General features: G+C 40.6%; 2 protein-coding genes across 2 annotated transcripts; both read left to right on the top strand.

Moving 5' to 3' along the window:
• Nucleotides 1-418: 418 nt before the first annotated feature.
• hacl1 (2-hydroxyacyl-CoA lyase 1) lies at nt 419-8,634 on the top strand. Its single transcript, XM_023299426.3, has 17 exons — nt 419-562; nt 793-897; nt 977-1,017; nt 1,115-1,195; nt 1,287-1,359; nt 2,363-2,440; nt 2,573-2,667; nt 2,772-2,884; nt 3,019-3,154; nt 3,467-3,572; nt 3,805-3,888; nt 4,064-4,165; nt 4,336-4,490; nt 5,704-5,862; nt 5,939-6,046; nt 6,134-6,320; nt 8,427-8,634. Exons 1-17 carry the CDS (start codon nt 512-514, stop codon nt 8,457-8,459), a joined length of 1,707 nt encoding a protein of 568 aa, XP_023155194.1. The 5' UTR covers nt 419-511; the 3' UTR covers nt 8,460-8,634.
• A 137-nt stretch (nt 8,635-8,771) lies between these two features.
• colq (collagen-like tail subunit (single strand of homotrimer) of asymmetric acetylcholinesterase) lies at nt 8,772-21,052 on the top strand. Its single transcript, XM_023299404.3, has 17 exons — nt 8,772-11,443; nt 11,999-12,108; nt 12,410-12,517; nt 13,347-13,391; nt 13,522-13,548; nt 14,369-14,440; nt 14,704-14,766; nt 14,853-14,879; nt 14,968-15,012; nt 15,090-15,125; nt 15,242-15,322; nt 16,450-16,546; nt 17,153-17,283; nt 18,485-18,604; nt 18,698-18,839; nt 18,945-19,047; nt 19,138-21,052. The coding sequence occupies exons 1-17, from the start codon at nt 11,347-11,349 to the stop codon at nt 19,205-19,207; spliced, it is 1,374 nt and encodes a 457-aa protein (XP_023155172.1). The 5' UTR covers nt 8,772-11,346; the 3' UTR covers nt 19,208-21,052.
• The last annotated feature ends 228 nt before the right edge of the window (nt 21,053-21,280 follow it).

Below are 21,280 nucleotides of genomic sequence, written 5' to 3'. Positions count from 1 at the left end.
TCCCCTTAAAGTCTGTGCCTATAAACAATTCAATTAAGTTCCCCTAGACACCAGAATTAATCCAAATATAACATTGGTGATGAGTGATTTTATCGTCAAACTTAAATTGTTCACAGAATAAATAATTTTAGTTTTTGCAACTAATCCAATCTAACACCCTCTTGCAATCTTCCATGAAATCTGTTTAGTTAAATATTTTATTCTATCTCATCATAGCCACTGTAGTTGCAGACTGTAAATGAAAAAAATATTATTATATTGTTGTCGTTGTTAATAATAATAATAATAATAATAATAATAATAATAATAATAATAATAATAATAATAATAATAATAATAATAATAATAATAATAATAATAATAAAAAACGTTACATCCAGCGGAAGTGACGCCAAACTTTAGCTAAGTGGGCGGAGCCTGTAGCAGAATCTAAACAAGAGGCAGTACTTCGTTGATGTAGCTAGCAGGTCTAGCAGCGGTTTGGTGTAACGTTTTGGAGCTCTGTAGAAACATGGAAGAAGTGACAGGAGCTCAGCTGATTGCTGAGTCTCTAAAGGCTCAGGTAAGACCGTTTAAAACCATTTACCACCGCTAATATTTGCAAAATATTCTGAATTTGCTGTGTTGATGTGTAACTTCTGTGCTTCTGAGAGTGTGTCAAAGTTCAAGTCAAGCGCTGTCGAGGTCATTGGTAAACTTTTCAGGTCCAAAATGTAGTTAAGTTCCAATTCTTAATATAATTTGTTGATTTCAGCTTGGTTTATGACATTAGAGGAATGTTTTTTTCTCCAGAAAGTGGAGTACATGTTCGGGATAGTGGGTGTTCCTGTCATTGAAGTGGCCATGGCTGCTCAGGCTGCAGGCATCAAATATGTGGGAATGCGCAACGAGCAAGCGGTAAAACTCTCACTGTTAGGTTTCTGTTAACCACAGTTTAATGTGTAATAAACATCTAATAACCTCTGTCATTCAACAGGCGTGTTATGCAGCTTCTGCCATCGGTTATCTGACTGGCAGGTAAGACTTTGTGTTGCTGAGCAGAACAATATGAACAGCTGCTGTGACACTTTCCAACTCATATGTCTGCTGTGGTTTTGTCGGTTCTCTGATCCAGACCAGGATCCTGCCTGGTGGTGTCTGGGCCTGGACTCATCCATGCTCTGGGTGGAATGGCCAACGCAAACATAAACTGCTGGTAGGACTCCAAAATCACACCGGTCGTTTGTACATTTAGATCCACTGGTTTGTCTGCGTATTCTTTATAAGTGAGTGTTTTCTTTTCGCAGGCCGGTGGTTGTGATTGGAGGGTCCTCGGATCGAAACCAGGAAACAACTGGAGCTTTTCAGGAGTTCCCACAGGTAATGCATGCCTTTATTTGGATTGTTGGTTGATCATATGATTCCACTTGTCAAACAGAGTACTTAAAGGCCCCATTCCTATCAATCAAGGCAGTAAACACTCACAAATTTAACTGACATTACAGCTGTAGTGTGTGAGTTTGTGTAACAGTGCATCTCCATTAGAATTAATGGAGAATTTGGACTCGTGTTTTGTTCTCTGTTTGGTCAGGTGGTCAGATGATCACTCCCTGTTTGCAACATTGCAGTGTTAATATAGTTTAGCAAACTATCAAAGGTCAGAAAAGCCAGGAACTGAAAATGCAGACCGCTCTCCAAAAATAAACAGCAGCAGGTGGACAGATATTGTCACTCATAGATGAACTTCCTAGTGGAGACAAGTGACAGAAGCGCTGCTGGTATCCGTTATTGAAGGGCACAATGATTAAAGAGTGTGGAAGATTTGCTTTCAGAAAATGATATAAAAAATTTTTTTGAGGCACTCAAAGTCAACCTGGGCACACCTGTGATAACTGCAGCTATAGTATCTCTGTTTTGCTGTTTCTTTGTGTCTCTACACCCTGAAGAAGGTGCAAGCAGACACATTAGTGTGTTTCTCTGTCTCACTGAAATACAGTTGTTTTACTTTTCAAACCCACCTTGAGTACCTGGACCTGTCTAACCAATTCTTACTGGAAACACAGCTTCTCAATTTATTCACACCTTCATTTTCTTCCTCTTGGACAACTGTAACTCAGTATTCAGTCACCTTAAAAATGCAGCAGTCAAGTGGCTAGTGTTTTTAAGACACCTTTGCAGACAGGCATATTTATAATACTTTTTAGTTACTTTTCAAATGTTTTACTGTATTTTTTTTATTGCTTCTTTTAAAAAAAATAAATAAATGCATTGTACGTCCAGTTTTAAAAGATGCAGCAGAAATAAAGTTTATTATCGTTCTTATTTTTGGATTTTCTCCTGTCACTGCCTTATTACATTGACATTGTTTTCTTTTGCTGGACAGGTGGAGGCATGCCGCCTGTACAGCAAGTTTGCTGCACGACCCAGCAGTCTAGAAGCCATCCCCTCAGTGATAGAGAAGGTAACATATCAACCTGCTCTTCCATGTTTCCCTCCATCCTAACTTAGCAATGTATCCTACCGATTATGTTAGATGTTTTGTATAGTTTAGCACAAATCTAACTGAAGTTTTATGGGATTTGGTTGCTTGTAGGCGGCCCGCACAAGCATGTATGGGCGTCCAGGTGCTTGTTATGTGGACATTGCGGGAGACATGGTCAATGCCAAAGTGGACAGAAGTAAAGTCAGGTTTGTTGACATTCATATATTTTTTAGAAATGTTTTAATGCATAGTATCACTTCTGTAATTCCAGAGCTGTAAAAGTATTTACAGAAGTGTGCCTCTCCTGCAGAGAAGTGTCCTGCTGTCCACCTCCACCAGTGAGTTTGGCTGATCATGATGAAATCACCAAAGCTATCTCTGTCTTAAAAACAGCAAAGGCACCTTTAATCATCATTGGGAAAGGTAACACAAAACAAACAAAGTTGTGTCTTTTGTAATCATTATGAAGAATTACTGAAGGCTTTCACTTTCCTTCATCACTGGTGAATCAGTTTGGTGCAAATCATAATCACAGAGATGATGTTGTTTCCCAATAGGAGCAGCCTATGGCAGAGCGGAGACTGTTCTGAAGGAGTTTGTGGAAATGAGTGGCCTTCCATTCCTGCCCACCCCCATGGGGAAAGGAGTCCTACCTGATGACCACCCCAACTGTGTGGCTGCTGCCCGCTCAAGGTTTGCCTCACTACAGAACCAAACATCACACTGGTCTTACACACTTCCACATGGCTTGATTTCGTGTAAATTTGGACTTCCAGAGTCACACTTTAAAGCTCCTGTTCTGTGAATTTAGGAACAGCAAACAACATCAACATCATGGTTACTAATAGTTAACCCACACCAAATTAGAATATAGAATTTTGAATGATCATAATATGAATAAATTTAGAACATGTATTCCGCAAAGCAATACTTGTTCAGTTTTCCATATTGTCTTTGAATCTCCAGCCAACTTTTAGCACTTGTATTATTTTTTCTTTTACCAAGAGCTCTTCTCCAGGCTGATGTGGTGCTTCTCCTTGGAGCCAGGCTCAACTGGATTCTACATTTTGGTCTGCCACCTAGATTTAACCCTGATGTGAAGATCATTCAGGTATGTAAATGATCACACAAAGCGCCTGTGATTTGGGGAAAATCAGTGTTGCCTTTCAGATCTTCCAAACTAACGTTATAATACCTGTTATAAAGCTAATGATCTAATTGCTAAAACCGGCACTGATGTAAATACTTTGTCAGTGGAGTGCAGTTCATACGTTTCTTCATTCATGTCTCCTGTCCCCTCTTTCATAACTTAATCACTTCATAGAGTTGTGCTCCTTACACAGGTTGAACTTTGTCCTGAAGAGATGGGTAACAATGTGAGGCCAGCTGCTGCTCTCCTGGGAGACATCAACGCTATTGTCACTCAGGTACGTTAAGGTGCAAATTTGGCCTAAAATTAAAAACTGAGTAACATCCAGGACTGTGAACACTGATATTATTATTTTACATATTTTAGGACAGACCTGGATGTAAACTGTGACCTAATTGGTTTGCAATTACATACAGCCCTGAGGTAGTAATTCTAGTTCCTTTTTCCTTCAGCTCCTCGCATGTGTTCGTAAAGAGGGCTGGAAGTATCCCTCTAATACAGAGTGGTGGAGCACACTGAAGGAGAAGATAGCTGCAAATGCAAAAATGTCAAAGGTGGGTTTGATTCACATATGGAAAGCCTGCTGGGCAATACTGTGTGGGGTTACTGAAACTGTTTGCCACCTGCTTCTGATTTTTATTTAATTTAAATATGCGTGTAAGTCATTTTTATGTTGTATCTTGTTTGATTTTTGATTTTACATGTTTTCTTGTTCTATCAATAGGCACTTGCTCTGAAGGAAACATTGCCCATGAACTACTACACAGTGTTTCATCACATTTCCCAGCTGCTGCCACACGACTGCATCATTGTCAGCGAGGGCGCAAACACCATGGACATCGGGCGCACAATGCTGAATAACTACCTACCTCGACACAGGCAAGGCTGCCTCTTTCAAGCAGAGGCTAAAGACCCACCTCTCAGTTGTGCTAATGATGTATTAAGCAACATAAAAGTGCAGGTGCTGCAGGATGGTTCATAGACATGAGTGTGAGTCCAGGAGCTTCAGCTAACAGAGGCCTCATCCAGTGATAATATAAGGGAGTAAAGGATCACAGGAATTCTAGAACCAGTGTTTCTGAAGGCAAAATTATGCATTTTTTGCTAATTATGCAGAGCTTCCTCTTTGGAGACCCTCATATTTATCCTGTTGCTGTCTGATGCTGCCGGTATTTAATAAACTCAGAGGAAGAACTCCTACAAACAGCTGGAAGCGACAAACTGAACTTCAGTTCCTGTTAATATTTTGTGAAAACCCAGGTGAGATTCCTGAGTCTTGTTAATTTGACCTGACCTGTCTTTATAGCAGCAAAGTTTCAGTTTTGTGGACGTTTCAATTTGTAATAGATGTGAAATTATAGTGCAAAGGGAAAAAGAAGGGTGTTTTGGGACTTTGGCACACTTGCTGTAAAAATTTTAATTTAATTAATCAATATTGAGGCTGAAAAAGCTTTCCTCAAATCATTTAACACAACTTGAAGTACATCACTCGTGAGTGCAATTAGGTAATGCAACAGCTTGCAGTTCAGACCTGTATGGTGTTGGAACTGATACTGAAATGTTACTTAATTCAACCAAGGAAGATTGCTGTTATGAATTTTACAGAAAAGTGAGCAGGGATCTCATTCAGCCATGTGAGTGTGATGTTAAGATGCCATCAGATTAACAAAAACAACATCGAAAAATGTTTAAAAAGTAATAGCACACGGTTAGATATATGAAAAAAAAAGCTTAATGAAGTGAACATACAGAGGTTGTATACTTACGCCCAATTTACAAAGTGATCCTTGGTGAAATAACCAGCAGATGTATGCACAAGGTTCAGAACTAAATTTAAACTCATCCAGTTGCAGGCTACTGTGCAATCACAAGTGAAAAACATGAACTCTGTAACCTTTGCTAAAAGATAAGCCATTATTTTTCAAAATACAAGCATGTACTTAACCTAATGTTGCATCCAGATGAGCAGTTTATTCACAGCAAACACGAGTTTTTTACATGAAATATAAAGCCATAGCTGACATTTGGTATACGACTTAAGTAAGTCTATAGGTCTGTTTGTAGTTGATTAATTGCTCCTGGTGATGTGCAGGTTGGATGCTGGCACCTTCGGGACGATGGGAGTGGGCCTCGGGTTTGCTATAGCTGCAGCTGCCTTGGAGAAGAGCGAGAACAGCGGCCGCAGGGTCGTCTGTGTGGAAGGAGACAGCGCCTTCGGATTCTCTGGCATGGAGGTTGAGACTATGTGCAGGTAGAGTGAGCTCCACTGGTTCTAGCCAATATGTACAGTTCAACCCCTCTGATTTATTTTTTATTTCTATTACTAGGTATAATCTCCCTGTGGTCCTTATTGTGGTCAATAATAATGGCATATACAGCGGCATGGATCCTAAGACATGGAAAGAAATGGCAAAAATGGGAGATCTGACCTCTATGTAAGTCACACATGATCATAACGGAGTACATTCACTGTGATGGCTTTTGTAATGAAAGGGATCTCGTATCTTCGTCTTCCCTTTTAGAGCCCCTCCCGTGTCCCTCCTCCCTGAGGCCCGCTATGATGAGGTCATGACGGCGTTCGGAGGTCGAGGTTTTCTGGTGAGGACGGTGGAGGAGCTGCGCAGTGCCTTACAGCTTAGCCTGAGCGACTGGGAAAAACCAAGCCTCCTCAATGTGCTTATTGATCCTTCCTCAGACAGAAAACAGCAGGTAATCGGGGCCTTCAGCAATATACGTCAGTAGAGTTGTACAGCTCAAAATGAAAGAATCTACTGGAGTTTAATTAAGAGGTTTTTCATCTGAATGGATTTTTTAAACAATGTCAGACAGAAAATCTTTAACATTTAACCTGTGATGCCAGTTTTCTGTTGCATTAAATTCTGTTGTAATACCTCAGTTTTAGTCAGTGGCCCTATTCAAGGCCCTCAGGCTTCCCTAGATTAACAGGTTAATTATAAGATCCTCATTCATTAAGAGGCACGGTGCCTTCACGGGATAAATATTAAATGTTACGTCTGTGTCATCAGTACAGAATTAGCCATACGGATTATTGGCAAGACACATTTCATTCACAGTAAATGCCTTTTCTCTGGTTACTGAAGAAAATCCTTCTGAAACTAGATACATTAAATGATTTATCTAAACACAGAGTACCAGAACTTTAAACTCATAAAACTACAATTTGCAAATAAAAACACAGTTTCAGATGCAACACTGAACAAAATATAAATGTAACACACAAATCCTATCTGACTTAAAGCAGCATAATAATGAAAAACAGATTAAATTTCCAGGGTTTTATATGTAAGAAATCCGAAGAACCATCAACTTGCAGGGTGGAGCTTTTTGTAACAATATTCTTCAGAATCTGTTCCTGGTTCGAACATGTCTGGCTGGATTCCTTCAATATTACAGCTTGCAAATGTGTAACAAAGTAGTTTTACAGTGTTTGGGCAAAGTTGTAGGTAAGGTGGTGTGCTTTAGCGGCAGCCAGTAGTGGAGAGAGAGGCTGGGAATTAATAGATCTGTACATTCTTTTAGAAATCGGGGGTTTGGAGTGTAATGTAAGCCATTTTAAGATAGGAATAGGATTATTTGCATGAAAAAAATGTCTTAATATGTAACTTTATACTAAACCACAGCAGAGGGACTGTTAGAGTTAGCTGTTGGCACATCTTTTACTACAGGCTTTCTTGCATTTAATTTTCCAAACATGCAAGAAGCAGCCATATAGCTTTAATGTGCTTATAAATGATACATGCTGAATATGTACGTCTCCACTCTCTGCAGCAGCAATGCATTCTGGAAACTCCTCTCTGCCTGCAACCATAGACACTCAAAGAAACAAGCAGACTCCACCTTGTGGCAAGAGGTTGAAACTGTAGCCCTTCTCAGACCCAGAACAACATCTGTGGCTGAATCCTAATGTCCAGATTTCTGTGCACTCACGCACACTTTAGTAAAATCTGGACGGCCTTTAGGCTACCCAAATCCGCAACATGTGGACACTTCATTTTTAGACTTCCAGAAAATCAGGATTAAAGGGTAAAGAACTTGGCACTGGTCATAATTGATGTAAGCCTCATCTCATACCAGGTTTTATCCCCTTGCAGCTCAGTGTCCCTACAGGCTTGATGTGACAACAGACAATATAAATGACCAAAGTCAGATCAGCACCTTTTTTTTTTTTTTTTTTAAAGTATTTCTACCTGGTGTCCCGCAGGAGGTAAATCAGAGTGTGAATGACACTGACCCTCACAGCAGTAAAGCCAGCCGTGATTAAAAGTAACAGCGTTTTGGTTCGTGTACTGCAACGAGGAGCTCACTGTTTACTTGACTCTTGTCTCATCCCCGTTTGGTTACGTGACCAACATGCCTCTCTGAGCAGTAATCCATACCCTCCAGGTGCACCCCAGAACCGTTGTATTCCACTCACAATCCCTCCACCTCACACCAACCTGACCTTTCTATTTCAAGGCTCCCATAATTAGAAAGCACGGCCCTCTGTGTTTATGTTGAATGTATCCACGCAACCCTCCGCAGACACGGCTGAAGGTTGTATTGAGGACTGTATCCATGGTGCTGAGCTCCAGCCTGTGCACTCTGTGGCCAGCAGAATCCTTTATTTAAGATGTGCTGCTCTCTGACAATGACCAGACTTTAGGTTGAGTCTGACTGAAGACAAGCTGTTATTTGTTCCTGCACGAGTAAATGTGGATCTCAAATGGATTCCAACATCCATCCAGGTCACAAAAAGCTAAATAGCCTTTTCATCTAAGGAGGTCTAATGTAATTTTGTTTTGTCTGTACTTGCAGGAGTTTCCTTGGCTCACTCGCTCCAACCTCTAATGTCCAGAACATTATCAGAACAACAGTGAAGATTTCCTTCAGGAAAGTGGAAATTATGAAGCTGCTTTTGTTTTTTGTAATTATTTCTGTGAAATAACCATTTTTAGTGATTCTTACTACACTATATTGTCAAAATCAACTAAATAACACCACAATAAAACATTTGTACACATTATCCAATGAATGTAGTTTATGTCAACTCTCTTATTTTTTTCATCTTTGACTGGCCTGAAATTATGATGATTATTGTTTTAATTAATTGTATAGTCACTAATATGTCAACAAATGATGGAAAAAATACTACTCACAATTCCCTAAAGGGGAAATTACAACACACAATGTTTTATTTTGTCTCAACAGATGAAAACTAAAAGAAAGAAAGAAAAGATATTCTCTTTCACATGAATATAAACTATGACCAAAAAAATGAAGATCCTTGCAACTGAAAACCTGGAACCACAAAATATTTAATTATCATAATAGTTGCAGAATAATTTTGTCAACGAACCTATTAATTGATCAGCTAATATTTAAGCTTTACTCCATTTTAATATATTAAAGCATAAATACCAATAATGGGAAAATTACAACAGCTATGCTAGGCCTTTTCTAATTTACATATGCACATTCACACATTTACACCTTCTAATTTCACACCTTGTCAGGGAGATATATTTGTAATGACCGACTCAATCCCCATCATCATTTTAAGATACCAGTTCCCAAGAGATGCTTTGCGATTCCTCAGAGACTGCTCTTTGTTGGATTGATTGTGTTGCTCTTTCCTTCTCTTTAAGATTCCCCAAAGATGTTCTATTGAATTTACGTCAGGAGACACACTTTGTTCCTCTTTAGAGACTCGTGTGGGGTTTAGATCATTAAAATGCAGGAATATCCCTCTTCTGCCAAGTTTCTGCAGACTAGGGGTCGTCTTGTCAGCCAGTATTTTGGTTTGTCCACAGGCATTTATGGTGCATTTATAAATGTCATCTCCCCAACACCTTATCATATTATCACCTCCGTTCTTCACTATCAGGACTATGCATTCACTGTGGTGGTCCTGGCCAGGTTCACATCAGTTTGACCCAATCTGAGCCAGAAAATAAGATCTTTGTCTCATCTGACCAAAAGTGTTTATCAGGCTTTTTTAAATGTTCTTTAGCAAAGTCTCATCTGGCAGTTTTTTGTCAAAGAGCGATTGCCATAAAGGTCAGTCTCATAAACTGTCTCCTCACACTGTCTGAACTGTCAGAAAAATTCTAATTTCCACTGATAGGTCCTGTGCCATGTCTGACACACTTTCCCAAATGTTTTTCAGAGGTAGATGGTACAACTATTGTCCTGTCCATAGCGCTGTTTTCAGAGGATGACCACGGCAGCCCTGATTAGTGGTACTTTGACTCATTTTATGTTTGATTACTGCTGCAACTGTTTCCACTTATTTTTAGTTGGTCACTGATCCTCCTGTATCTTTTTCCATCTTTGTGAAGTCTCACAATCAGATTTGTCAGTTCCAGCCTTGATGAAGACATACAGATAGACACGGTCCATAGGTCCGACTGAGAAAGTTGTCATGGTTGCAGGTCATCTTATTACCATGTTCATGCAGTAAGGCTGATAGGCAATCACAGGTGTACTCAGTTTAGTTTCAGTGATGACAGGCTTTCTAGCTTATGTGTCACTTATCACAGATGTATTAACTTTTATTGCACTGAGTTTCGACTGTGGAGTCTGCATATAATCTTTCTAAAGAATTTGTCTTGGATTGTTCATAAAAGGAAACAACCTACTTAGAAATAATGCATTTACTGACAGGTGATTACATTTTGAAACATTTGACGTGATATTACACAGGGATGCACTCACTTCTGTTGTATACTATGCAGTATATGCCTGTGTGCCCTAAATCAACTAGTATTTAAGCTCTGCTCCATCATAATAAATCCAGTTAAATAACATGTTTTCCATACAGAACATGGTTTTACTAAACAATCTAGTGTAATATTAAGAAAACTAAGATGTAATTTCATGATCTCAGTGCTAAAACCAGCTCTGCTCAGACTTTTCTAATTTGCATATACACAATTAAACAGTGTACATCCTGTAATTTCACACCTAGATCGATAAATTCTAACAGCTCCGACAACAAGTGCAATATCTACATATTTTGTATGCAGTGAAAGCCAAGTGTCTGAATTAATTTCTATCAAGTTACATGACTCACTCATTTAGTCTCTTGCAGATATGAGTGATTTCCCTTTGTGTCTGTCTAATCTGTGCACACATAATAGAGACATAATTCTCACAACGGTGCTGTTGACAAGTGATGTCTGTATTTACTGGATTTTTTTGTAACAGGAGCTCTCAATGGAGCCTCCTTGGAAATGTAGACATTTAATTTTGTGCCACAGTAAAACCAATATAGACTGGACTACAGGGATACCAGGATGCACAGTGGACTGAATGAAAGAAATGCACTGATCAATAGAGGCTGAAATCTGATGCAGGTAAAGTTGTCACAGGATGCACAAATGCATCTAAACGGAGAATCCTGTTGCAGAAACTGTGAGCTCGTCTCTGATATGTATCCCTAGAGGGGTGGAAAAAACAAAAGGCACCCCCTACAGTAGTAGAGATCTAATATTGGCACCAGAAGCAGCTGGCGGGCTGTCTCCTGTAATTTTAGCACACACTGATGCGGAGGAAAGATTTAATGGGCATTGGTCAGCGTACCCTCTTCTGAGGGCGTAAAGGAGACAGAGCTGAGCGAGCGGAGAGGGAGGGGAGCAGAGGGAGAGGACGGTGAGGAGACAGGGAGAAGAGAAAGGCAGCGTGTGAGGGCTGCTGTGGCTCAGAAATAAAGTCAGGCAACTACAACTGGAGCAGCATGACTCTCCTAACACTTGGACTCTATCTGCCACTGTGGTTTTCCTATGGCCTGGTTCAGTCCTCCTTTCTGGACAGCTTTGTTTCATTCCCTGCCGGTAGGAATGTTGTGATCCTGAGCTTGCATGTGTTTAATGTGTGTGTAGGTGTGGGTACTGTACTGTACATATGCATGCACAGGTGCTGAGGGGCTGTAAAAGCATGGATTCCACATGCTTTGAGCTTCCTGTTGTCCTCATACAGTGCACTTGTTTTTATTTTCTTGGTGTCCATGAGGTAGACTGGAAATGCCTCTATAAATAGCGAGACCAGTCCTTCAGCGAGAGGCACAGGCACTTCATATCTGTGTCCAGCTCTAGGAATTCTGCTGGATGGGTGTCATGATTTGATATTTTGCACCTGTTTCCCTGTTGCTTGCGCTGCTCCTGCATCTTGTAGCCTCTTTGATTTGTCCAGTTTTGACTGCATGTAATGGATTTGTTGTCACACAGATGCATGTCTGTGAATTAGCCGTTTCTCCTCTCATGTTGGTGGTGAGGTCAGGATTCAACTCTGTGGTGCAGAAGTTAAAACAACACACAAACATGACCTCATCTGTCTGTCTTATTCTTAACTCCGGCTGTAATTTGTGACTGCATGCATACCGCACACAGCTCTCAGATCCCAGGAGCAGCAAAAGAGATTCAACCCGTGCTGTTTACTGAGTCCGCCTCCACCCCCACTGTTTCCTCCACCTCCTTCACTTTGGCGCCGCCACGCTCATGTGAGTCAAAGTCATGTGACTTTCTATTGTGGAATATCAGACTGTTGATATGTCCTTGGGTTTTGTCCAAATAGGCCTACACTCAACTGCCTTTTGACCCCCGAATGAGGTTACTGATGGTTACAGGAAGAAATAGCTTGTGAAATGTTATGCCAACATTGGGATGAATTTCACACTTCTTAGACAAACTTTTTCAGCAAAGTAAAGACAGTGCTGTGTTGTGTTTCCATCCAGATTTGTCAGAAGTGTAAAAAAAAAAAAAAAAAAAATACAGTATTTTACTTTTATTTTTCTTTTATAGCATGAAGGCATTTCGCATCATGGTGGTGAGTCTGAGTCAGGCAATGAGGACAAAGGTTCTGCCTGCGTCCGAGGCCTCCCTGGTCCTGCTGGTCCACCTGGACCTCAGGTAGGACACCAGGCTCTTCTCAAACATCACGCTTATCCTAGTACTAAACATCTAGTGTAGATTTGGGATTCAGTTCCAACACAACTCCAACAATCTGACTTCTACATCCACATCCAGTATCAGCTTGGCGAAATCCCAGCCTGTCCGTTTCATGTTGGGGTCTCCATAGATTTAAGGTGTTAAGAATTAGTCCTCTGGCAACATATTACTTCGATCTTCCTCTCCAACTTGATAGTTCCTGCGGAGCAAGAGATGGGGATTTCTCTGGCCCATGCAACACAGCAGCCCATTAACGCTCTACATTTAGCTGGGACACAAATAGCCTTTTTCCACTGCCTGCCAGTGTGCCACACATCATTCTCAGAAACTGTCCGAAGAGCTGTCTGCTTGGAAAGGCGTACTGTGTCGCGTAAATTCCAGGGATTACCAACACACGCCTGTGTCCATGTGTTTGTGTTCGCTGGCGATGGGAGATATAAAGACATTTAGGTCCAATTGGTGCATCTAATCTAATGTTTCATTAGTGAAGAAGCGGATTTTTATAATGTCAGTTGAAGCTTCTGCTTTCATTGCTCATCTTAGGCTGCTACAGCACCAGCTGGACCACAGCAGCATTTTAGCATTAAATGAAAAGACACCCACAAGGCACTCTTAAAATCAATAGAGGCCTCCCAGCCTTTAGCTAATTGAAACTGCAGCTGTGGGCTCCCAGAAGCAGTCGTGACTTTGCAGTGGGATGTTGTGGGCAATAAAACTAATTTAGATGGCTATCTGTATGATTTATGAGCATATATTATATATTTTCTGGGTTTTTTTTAATGTTCATTAGGGTCCACCTGGATTACCTGGGATTGGAGGGCCTAAAGGAGAAAAGGTAAGCAGCTTAGTCTCATCTGATTTTGCTCATTATTTTTATAGACGTGTTGCACATGAGTGAGAAATGCTTTCTGTAAGTGTATTAAGTGGCTGCTGTCCTTGTCCCCTCCTTCACATCTCGTTGTCAGGGAGAAATCGGAAGACCTGGGCAAAAGGTGAGAGTCTCCATTAATCACTCCATATTCTTTGCTAAGTGGATTTACTCAAAAATGAGATACAGTGCCTCCGCCCGCTGGCTAGCTGTATGTCAGAGAGCAGCCACTGCCTGGCTGTGTGCATCAAGAAATTGTGGGCAACCTTGACAGGAGACAGAGCAGACACTTTGACAGGATGCAAGGGGGTGCAGGGCTGCTGAGACAGGCTGTTTTTGTGGCCAAGGGATGCTGCTGGAGGAGCGTTTTGCATCTCTATCCAAGCATCAGGCCTCCCTGTCAGATTCTTCTCCCTCTCTATTAGAGCACAGCCTTGTTGAAAGCTCAGGACACAGTTTTTGATGAGCGCAGGTAGAAGAGAAGTGACCTCCTAAATGATCGGCTGCTCTGGTGGGTAAGCAGTAAAAGCAGCCCAGTGGGTGAGCTCCACAAGCCAGTGGCCTGACTGAGCAGCTTTGCAGCACTGCAGTGCAATTTAGCTTAGTGCTTCAGCCAGGTCATTAATCATTTTATTTCCCACAAGCACAGACTCCAGTTCTATATACAGCCCATCATTTAATTAAAGAGAGCAAAGTGACAGCGCTCGTTAAAGCCATTCTCCCCCTACATGTGCAGCAGCGTCTGATAAATACTGTGGCGAGCTGCCTGTCAGCTAATGCAGCAAATACTGCACTTGGATTTCGGTAAAGCAAAACAGCCACGAGAGGCCCCTGATTTCATAAGGAGCTAACTGCTTCTTCAGCTGTGGCAGTAATTGTTTTATTGGGTTTTTATGAGGTATTTCTGCCGCTCGACTTGTGTTAAAATTGATGCTTCCTGTTAGGGTCGGACCGGGCCTCCTGGACTTCCTGGGAAACAGGGACCAGCTGGATGGCCGGGACCAAGTGGGGCCAAAGTGAGTAAGTCAGACCTCATAATGTGGACCATATAAAATGTGGCATCACGTGAGATCAGTAAGTACGAGAAAAAAGCAGCGTAAAAGAGTATGATTTACAGTACAGTGAAATACTGTTACATTACATGCAAACAACCTTTTCTATATGGATCCTTTCCAAGTTTAAAATCTGCACTCATGATTTCTTCTTTGGGTTGGGGGATGTGCTTTTAAAATAGAGCCAATCCACTCTGTCTAAATCCTAATGTTTTAATCTGTATCAGGGTGAGAAAGGTGACCCGGGGCTGATGGGTTTGCCTGGAGCCAGAGGACCAATTGGGCCAAGGGTAAGATCTCCTTATCAACTACACAGATCTGGAACCATGTCAACTTTGCCCTATTTGCCTTCATCTTGTTTTATTTTTAATTCTAGGGATTACCTGGCTATAAAGGGGAAAAGGTATGTGGCTGTTTTAATAGCTGTCACTATTCAGTAAGAAATAAAGGATTTATCGATCAACAACTTCATAACATCTCTGCTCCATCAGGGTTCTCGAGGAGACCGCGGTGAGAATGGAGTTAAAGGAGACAAAGTAAGTAGAGTGTATCTGCTATACTGTACATACACTGTATGACATCTGAGTTAATATTAACTGTTTTTTATCCGCAGGGTGCGATGGGTTTCCCAGGAATGCTTGGACAAAAAGTGAGTAACACATTCAAGAAATCAATCATCGGTTTGGCTTTAGAATTATACAATTTATTACCCAACTAAATAAACAAAAGATTTTGAAAACTGAATTGATCTGATTTGTGCTGCAGGGTGAAATGGGTCCAAAAGGAGAACCTGGAATCTCAGGAAACAGAGGACCCACAGGTCGACCAGGAAAGAGAGGCAAGCAGGTGAGAAGTTTGTGGGCAGTTGGGTTGAACTGTTGTATTTGTGCCTTAATTTTGAGCACGCAAGTGGACACCTGCTTAGAGGGGAAAAAAATCAAGGATGTTTTGGGAAAAACACAGTGAGCATGCAGGCAAACTTGAAAACACACAGCAGAGATGTCAAGAGAACCGTAGAGAGTTTGGAATAGTAAAGAGAATTAGTAAAACTTTGTTAGAGAGGTTATTATTTTGTGGTCATGTGTATAGCACCAAACATGCAAATGCATTTATGAAAAGAATAGATTTCTGCGCAAATTAAATTATTATTTCTTTGCATATCAACAATATTGACCTGTGTTCAAAATGTGCCATTTAAATGAACTCTGGCTTCCAAATGGTAAAATTTCAGAAAATTATCTTTAAATTTAAAAAAAATCAACATCAATTTACAGTAAAAAATTTAATAAAATAAAAATATCAGAAGTCTAGCTCTTGTCTATCCATTGGAGATAACCCAAATGTTCAGGTTTTATGTGTATGTTTCCTGCTGTTTGACTGATGAAACTCTTAGTTGGAAATGTTATATTTGCTGTGTTTGCAATATGCTAATCTACTGGCAATTCAGACTTTGATTCATTAGAAGTGTTTTTTTAGGTTTATTACAACCCTAATTTATCCATACTTAGCATAGGTAATGCAATATTATTTTGGGTTATCACACTTACCTTCATAAACTTTATATTTTGCAATAAAAAAAAGTTTTGCAGACATGCCAAATAGTGCAGTTTTAAATCAGCACAAGATGCACTTTTCATATTTAAATTAAATATCCACACTATTAATAAATATCCATGAATTATTACAGCCCCTACAGTGATGTTCACAACTATAATACAACACATGTTCATCTCTGATGTACTTTGTTTGCTTGTTTTTTCCCCATGGTTTCTTCTTTACTTGCTTTTGTGAATGCATATTGAAGTGAGATTTCTTCTGTAAGGCTCCTGAGGGTTTTTCTTTTTTTTTAGTCTCACCTGTACAATGTGCTTTTGTTGTGTTTCTGCTGCTGTTTTATTGTGCAGAATAAAGAAAAAACTTTAGAAATGTGGTGAAAGGAAAATGTGACCACCCTGTATCCTTTTGATTTCCAGGGGATGAAAGGAGACCCAGGAAACGTTGGTCCGATGGGACCCGCAGGCCCACAGGGAACTCCAGGTCACCCCGGTCCTCCTGGTTCACCTGCCACAGGTGAAAACTCCTAGCAGATTCAAAACCCTCGAGGATTCAGACTGTTTCTTTTTTTTTCTTTTACACTGACATACTGTTCAGTCGGTTCTTTTCCTGTTCTCTGAGAGTGTGTGAAAAGCTTTGCACCCACTGACAGGGGAAGCAAACTTCCACGTCAGCAGAAGGAAGCACACTTTAGACCAGTGTAGGAGGTAACACCGGGAGTCTTATTTAGCACCGGAGAAATCTAATCTCCTCACTTGAAACAGGATGCTCTCATCATGACATCATGTGGCTAAAATGGGTTCCCAGATGGCAAACCTCTCTGCAGTTTTACAAATATTATGTCACCACATAATTAAAGGGACATTTGTTATCTTGATCAGGTTTCTGTGGGAATTAAGCTGATTGTGTTTGCTTCTTGATAGATAAATCAAACATTTAATGACATATGGTGTTCATAACAGCTACTGTGGCCTCTACCGGAAACAGCATTTCACCTTTAGCTCAGTAAACCTGCATTATTCTGTTACTTTCCACTGAAGGTGCAGCCTCTGCTTGTTTCAACCCTTTTCTTCAAACCTTTTTGTCCTTTCATGTATGTTTTTTCTCTCTCTGTTTGTGCAGGAGTCTACATGGTCGGAGCAAAGGGAGCTCGTGGTCCACCGGGGCTTCCAGGAAAGTGTAGCTGCAGCTCTCTCAGTGGTTCTCCCTTTGATGATTACGCCTCTGCAGGAAACTATCCCAAAGTGCCAGCGGTGAGGAATGACTAGTCTTGCTTTTGTTAAAATATGAAAAAGAAGTTTTTCCTCTCTGTTGTCCAAAAATGCCAGCTTCAAGGGAATTTGTGGTCTTGCTCAGTTTTTTCACTTGTAGTTTTAACATTCTTAACCTTCTTTTTTTTTAATTAGACAGTTAAATTTGTATTATATGTAACATTGTAGGGCCTTAACATTAATATTTTAACTGATTAGGTAAATAGATATAATAAATAATATTGCAGAGTCTGAATCTTGTTTTTTAATTAGTCAGGGTTAGGGTTAGGGTTACGGTTGGCTAACCCAACAGCAACACCAACAATAACACCAACAACAACAAAAACAGCACCAACAATACCACCAACAGCAACAACAGCAACACCAGCAGCACCACCAACAACAACAACAACAACAGCAAGACCAACAATACCACCAACACCACCAATAACACCACCACCACCCTCAACAACACCAATACTACCATCACCACCACCAACACCAATAACAACAACACCACCAGCACCAGCACAACATTTGTATCATATATGATACTGTAGGGTCCTAACCTTAATTAATTAGCCAGGTACATTTCAATAAAAAAAACAACAAAGCCTAACTCTAAAAAACAAAAACACTGTAGGGTCTTTACCTTAATAAATAAATTAGTCAGGTAAATTTGTGTTACATATCATATTTTGGATTCTTAATATTAATATTTAAACTTGTTAGGGAGGTAAATTTGTTGCATTTTTCTTGTTTCTCCAGTGGAAACTATTATGCCTCACCATCTATCGTATTCAAATGTGCTATATAATGATGACTTCACTTGTCTTCACTTGTTGCAGTCAAATGCTTACACAACCATTTGTCACATCAGTGAAAACCACAAATCAGAATTGAAATGTTTTTCATCAAAGACATATATTGTCTGATATCATACAGCTGTTTTCACTTGTGATCTATTAGAAATCGTTGACTTATTGCATTTTAATAGCTATAGTATAAATAACTGAGTACTGGATGATCAAAGCGCTGCTACTGGGGAGACAGATATTGCTTTTGAGACACATGCTGCCAGCCGGGATATTAAATTTTCATGCCCAATACTTCAGAGTTTCAGTCCAACAGGGCTAAAGTTTATAATTCAAAATGTGCTAAATATTGGAAACATGTCAGTAAATTCTTTTTGCTTTTGACTTAGATCTTCGTGGTGAGCAATGAGGAAGAACTGGAGCGCCTCCGCACAGATAATGCTCTTGCATTCCGAAAAGACCAGAGATCTCTCTATTTCAAAGACATCGACGGCTGGCTGCCAATCCAGGTATCAGTACATGCAGGAATATTATACTGCAGCTCTATTTTTCTTGCACATGCTGACTTCCTATTTATTCAAGTGTTTTCACCTCCTTTGAAGACTTTTCCATTCCAGCTGACACCCTTCCAGTCCATGGAAAATGCACCAGATGATGAAGGTTACTGTGGTGATGGGATAGTGCAGATCTCCAATGGGGAGGAGTGTGATGACAGGAACAGAGTTGTCACAGACGGCTGTGTCAGTAAGTTACATTTCCGTGTTGGATGGTCTTTAATAGTTCGTTAGTTGTACTTTGCTGAGCACATATAACATGAGAACACATCCCTGCTGTCTCCTCTTGCCATAGAGTGTAAACATGCCTACTGTGGAGACGGATACCGCTATGAAGGGGCTGAGGAGTGTGATGGGAAAGACTTTGGATACCAGACATGTAACTCATATCTTCCAGGGTAAGCACAGTAAACGACTACAGTATTTGTGCTGCATGAACAGACAGAGATGTGAAACTGACCGAATGTTGCCTCTCCTGTTATATTCAGGTCATACGGTCACCTCAAGTGCACACCACACTGCTTTATTGACTCCACAAACTGCAAATACTTCACTTGAGGAGGAGTCTGGACTGTGCAGCAGGATCCTCTGTGTGTCGTTTGCTCCACACATGACGGGAATATTTTCACGCAAACCAAGAAACAGCAAGAAAGAGACTCTGACGGAGGAGGCAGCCGACGATTCTACAGTGAAAAAAAGACACAAGAGCAGAACTTATTACAGGAAAAACCCCATATAACTCATTTGTGTTGCTGCTGAGATGCCACGTAGCTCCCGGAGTTACAGAGTCAGTCAGTGAAGGTGAGAATCCACACCTGCACTCTGTCTTAAAAAGCCGGATTCCCTAACTGGCCTCCTCGCCAAAAATGCCCGACTGGACCGGAACCAGCCTCCTGAATGCAGCAGTTGTGTGACAGCCATGCAGAGACTTAATTAAGTGGGAGATGTTGCAGAGGAACAGTAGCTGGGGCATATTAACGTTTGACCTAGTTACTGTTGGGAAGAAGTGAGGCAGTGGGACATCCAGAGTCGTGGCCACAGGTATTCTGCTGCAGTGTGAATGACAGTGCATGAGGGGTGGGATTACTAAGACCACGGCAGCAGCTGTCACTATCCAAGCATGTAACCTATCACTTTACTTATTATTGTCACAACAACCTTTGTACTGTATACTCTCAATATCAAGAAAGCCTGACGTAAAGGTAAAGCCAGGTATATAGCAAGATGTAGTAAAAAGACAGAGATAGGGGCGGTTATAGTGCACTATATGCAGTATGTATAGTGAGTTATGCACTTATCATATTTGACTGAGACTGTTAAAACAGGAGACCACAGTTGAAGTCTCCCCTGCTTTTAGATTATAGCAGTACTGTACTTGACAGGGAGACTCGGTCTGGACAAGGTCTCATAAATCCAAAAACTTCTCAGGAACTCACAGGTAATGTAGCTCCACGCAGCAACCTTTCACACATACACACACATCCCTGTATCACTCTCTTTGTAGATGACAGTGACTGTACCCCAACAAAAGCTTTAAAACAGCCCATCCTGTAGACTCCTTCCCTGTGCTCCAGTGAGAAAAGAAACCTCCTGTACGTGAAGGCTTGAAACTGTTATGTTCTTAATTTTCTCACCGCACACAAACGGCTGGACGAGGCTGTAGCTGCTAGAAAAGGGGGGAGGAATCAAATTCCAGTCTGTTCTATGGTCATTACTGTATTTACTCTGATACCTCTTTATCCAGTCTTTCTGTCTTACAGTATATACAGCAACAGAGAAACTCAAACTTAACGGTGTAGTCGTAGTCTGCTGTGAGTGCTGAAAAATGCCGATATAAGCTGACATTTTCCATAAGCTACTGTAATGAGTCGCAGTGCCAAGGGGAGACCTTTTTCTCAGCTACACTGAAGATGTATTGTAAAATGTCCAAAAGCAATCAAAAGATAGAGACTGTTAATATATTGCGTCCGCATGCTTGTGAAAATCTGCTAATGGGTGTGAAATGCTTCCACTTTGCCAAACCTTGTTTTGTAAATCATTATTGCATTTATCAGCATAGCAGGTGTTTTAAGAAGTGTCAGTCGGAGTGTAGCCAAGTACTGTATGTATGACAAACCTTATAGTGGTGAATTGTGCCATGCACAAATCTGAAATTACTTTTTTGGAGACTGTGTTAAATGTCGTGTCTGTGCTGCTGTGCTCTGTTCTGTACCTACCGTGTATGCACAACGATGCTGGAACATGCATGTGGTAACGTACTGTAAGTAAGGCTTTGTGGAGTGTTGTATTCACTGTGACCGGGGTAGTTGGCATTGTGTTTCATTATTCTGATATGATTTTTACAGTAGTTGTGGACAATTTCAAAGAGAATGGAAATAATAAAAGAAAAGGGAATTTAAGTCACTCACTCTGTTTTGCATGTGAATCAGAATCAGAAAAGCCTTTATTGCCAAGTCAGTACACACAAGGACAGTAAAAGAATAAAAAAACAAATCTAAATCTGAGAATTCTAAATATGAAATGCTACAAGTAGAAGAAGCATAACTATAAGTACTGTGTAAAAATAAGTGTAAACAAAGTACTGTGTAAAAAAAAGACATACATTCACTTAAACCAGGGTAATAAATTAGA

The sequence above is a fragment of the Amphiprion ocellaris genome, chromosome 9 (assembly GCF_022539595.1).
Source record: "Amphiprion ocellaris isolate individual 3 ecotype Okinawa chromosome 9, ASM2253959v1, whole genome shotgun sequence".
NCBI classification, from domain to species: Eukaryota; Metazoa; Chordata; class Actinopteri; family Pomacentridae; genus Amphiprion; species Amphiprion ocellaris.
The sequence above is the reverse complement of the archived record's forward strand: the minus strand, read 5'-3'. Positions and strand labels throughout refer to the sequence as shown.

What these genes read in the sequence shown, in the direction of transcription:
- hacl1 (XM_023299426.3), top strand. Translation starts at nt 512, where the DNA reads ATGGAAGAAGTGACAGGAGCTCAGCTGATTGCTGAGTCTCTAAAGGCT. An exon ending in TCAACGCTATTGTCACTCAG is followed by an intron (nt 3,889 to 4,063) that starts GTACGTTAAGGT and finishes TTTTTCCTTCAG; the next exon opens with CTCCTCGCATGTGTTCGTAA. An exon ending in CAAATGCAAAAATGTCAAAG is followed by an intron (nt 4,166 to 4,335) that starts GTGGGTTTGATT and finishes TTCTATCAATAG; the next exon opens with GCACTTGCTCTGAAGGAAAC.
- colq (XM_023299404.3), top strand. Translation starts at nt 11,347, where the DNA reads ATGACTCTCCTAACACTTGGACTCTATCTGCCACTGTGGTTTTCCTAT. An exon ending in CTGGCTATAAAGGGGAAAAG is followed by an intron (nt 14,880 to 14,967) that starts GTATGTGGCTGT and finishes CTGCTCCATCAG; the next exon opens with GGTTCTCGAGGAGACCGCGG. An exon ending in ACTATCCCAAAGTGCCAGCG is followed by an intron (nt 17,284 to 18,484) that starts GTGAGGAATGAC and finishes CTTTTGACTTAG; the next exon opens with ATCTTCGTGGTGAGCAATGA.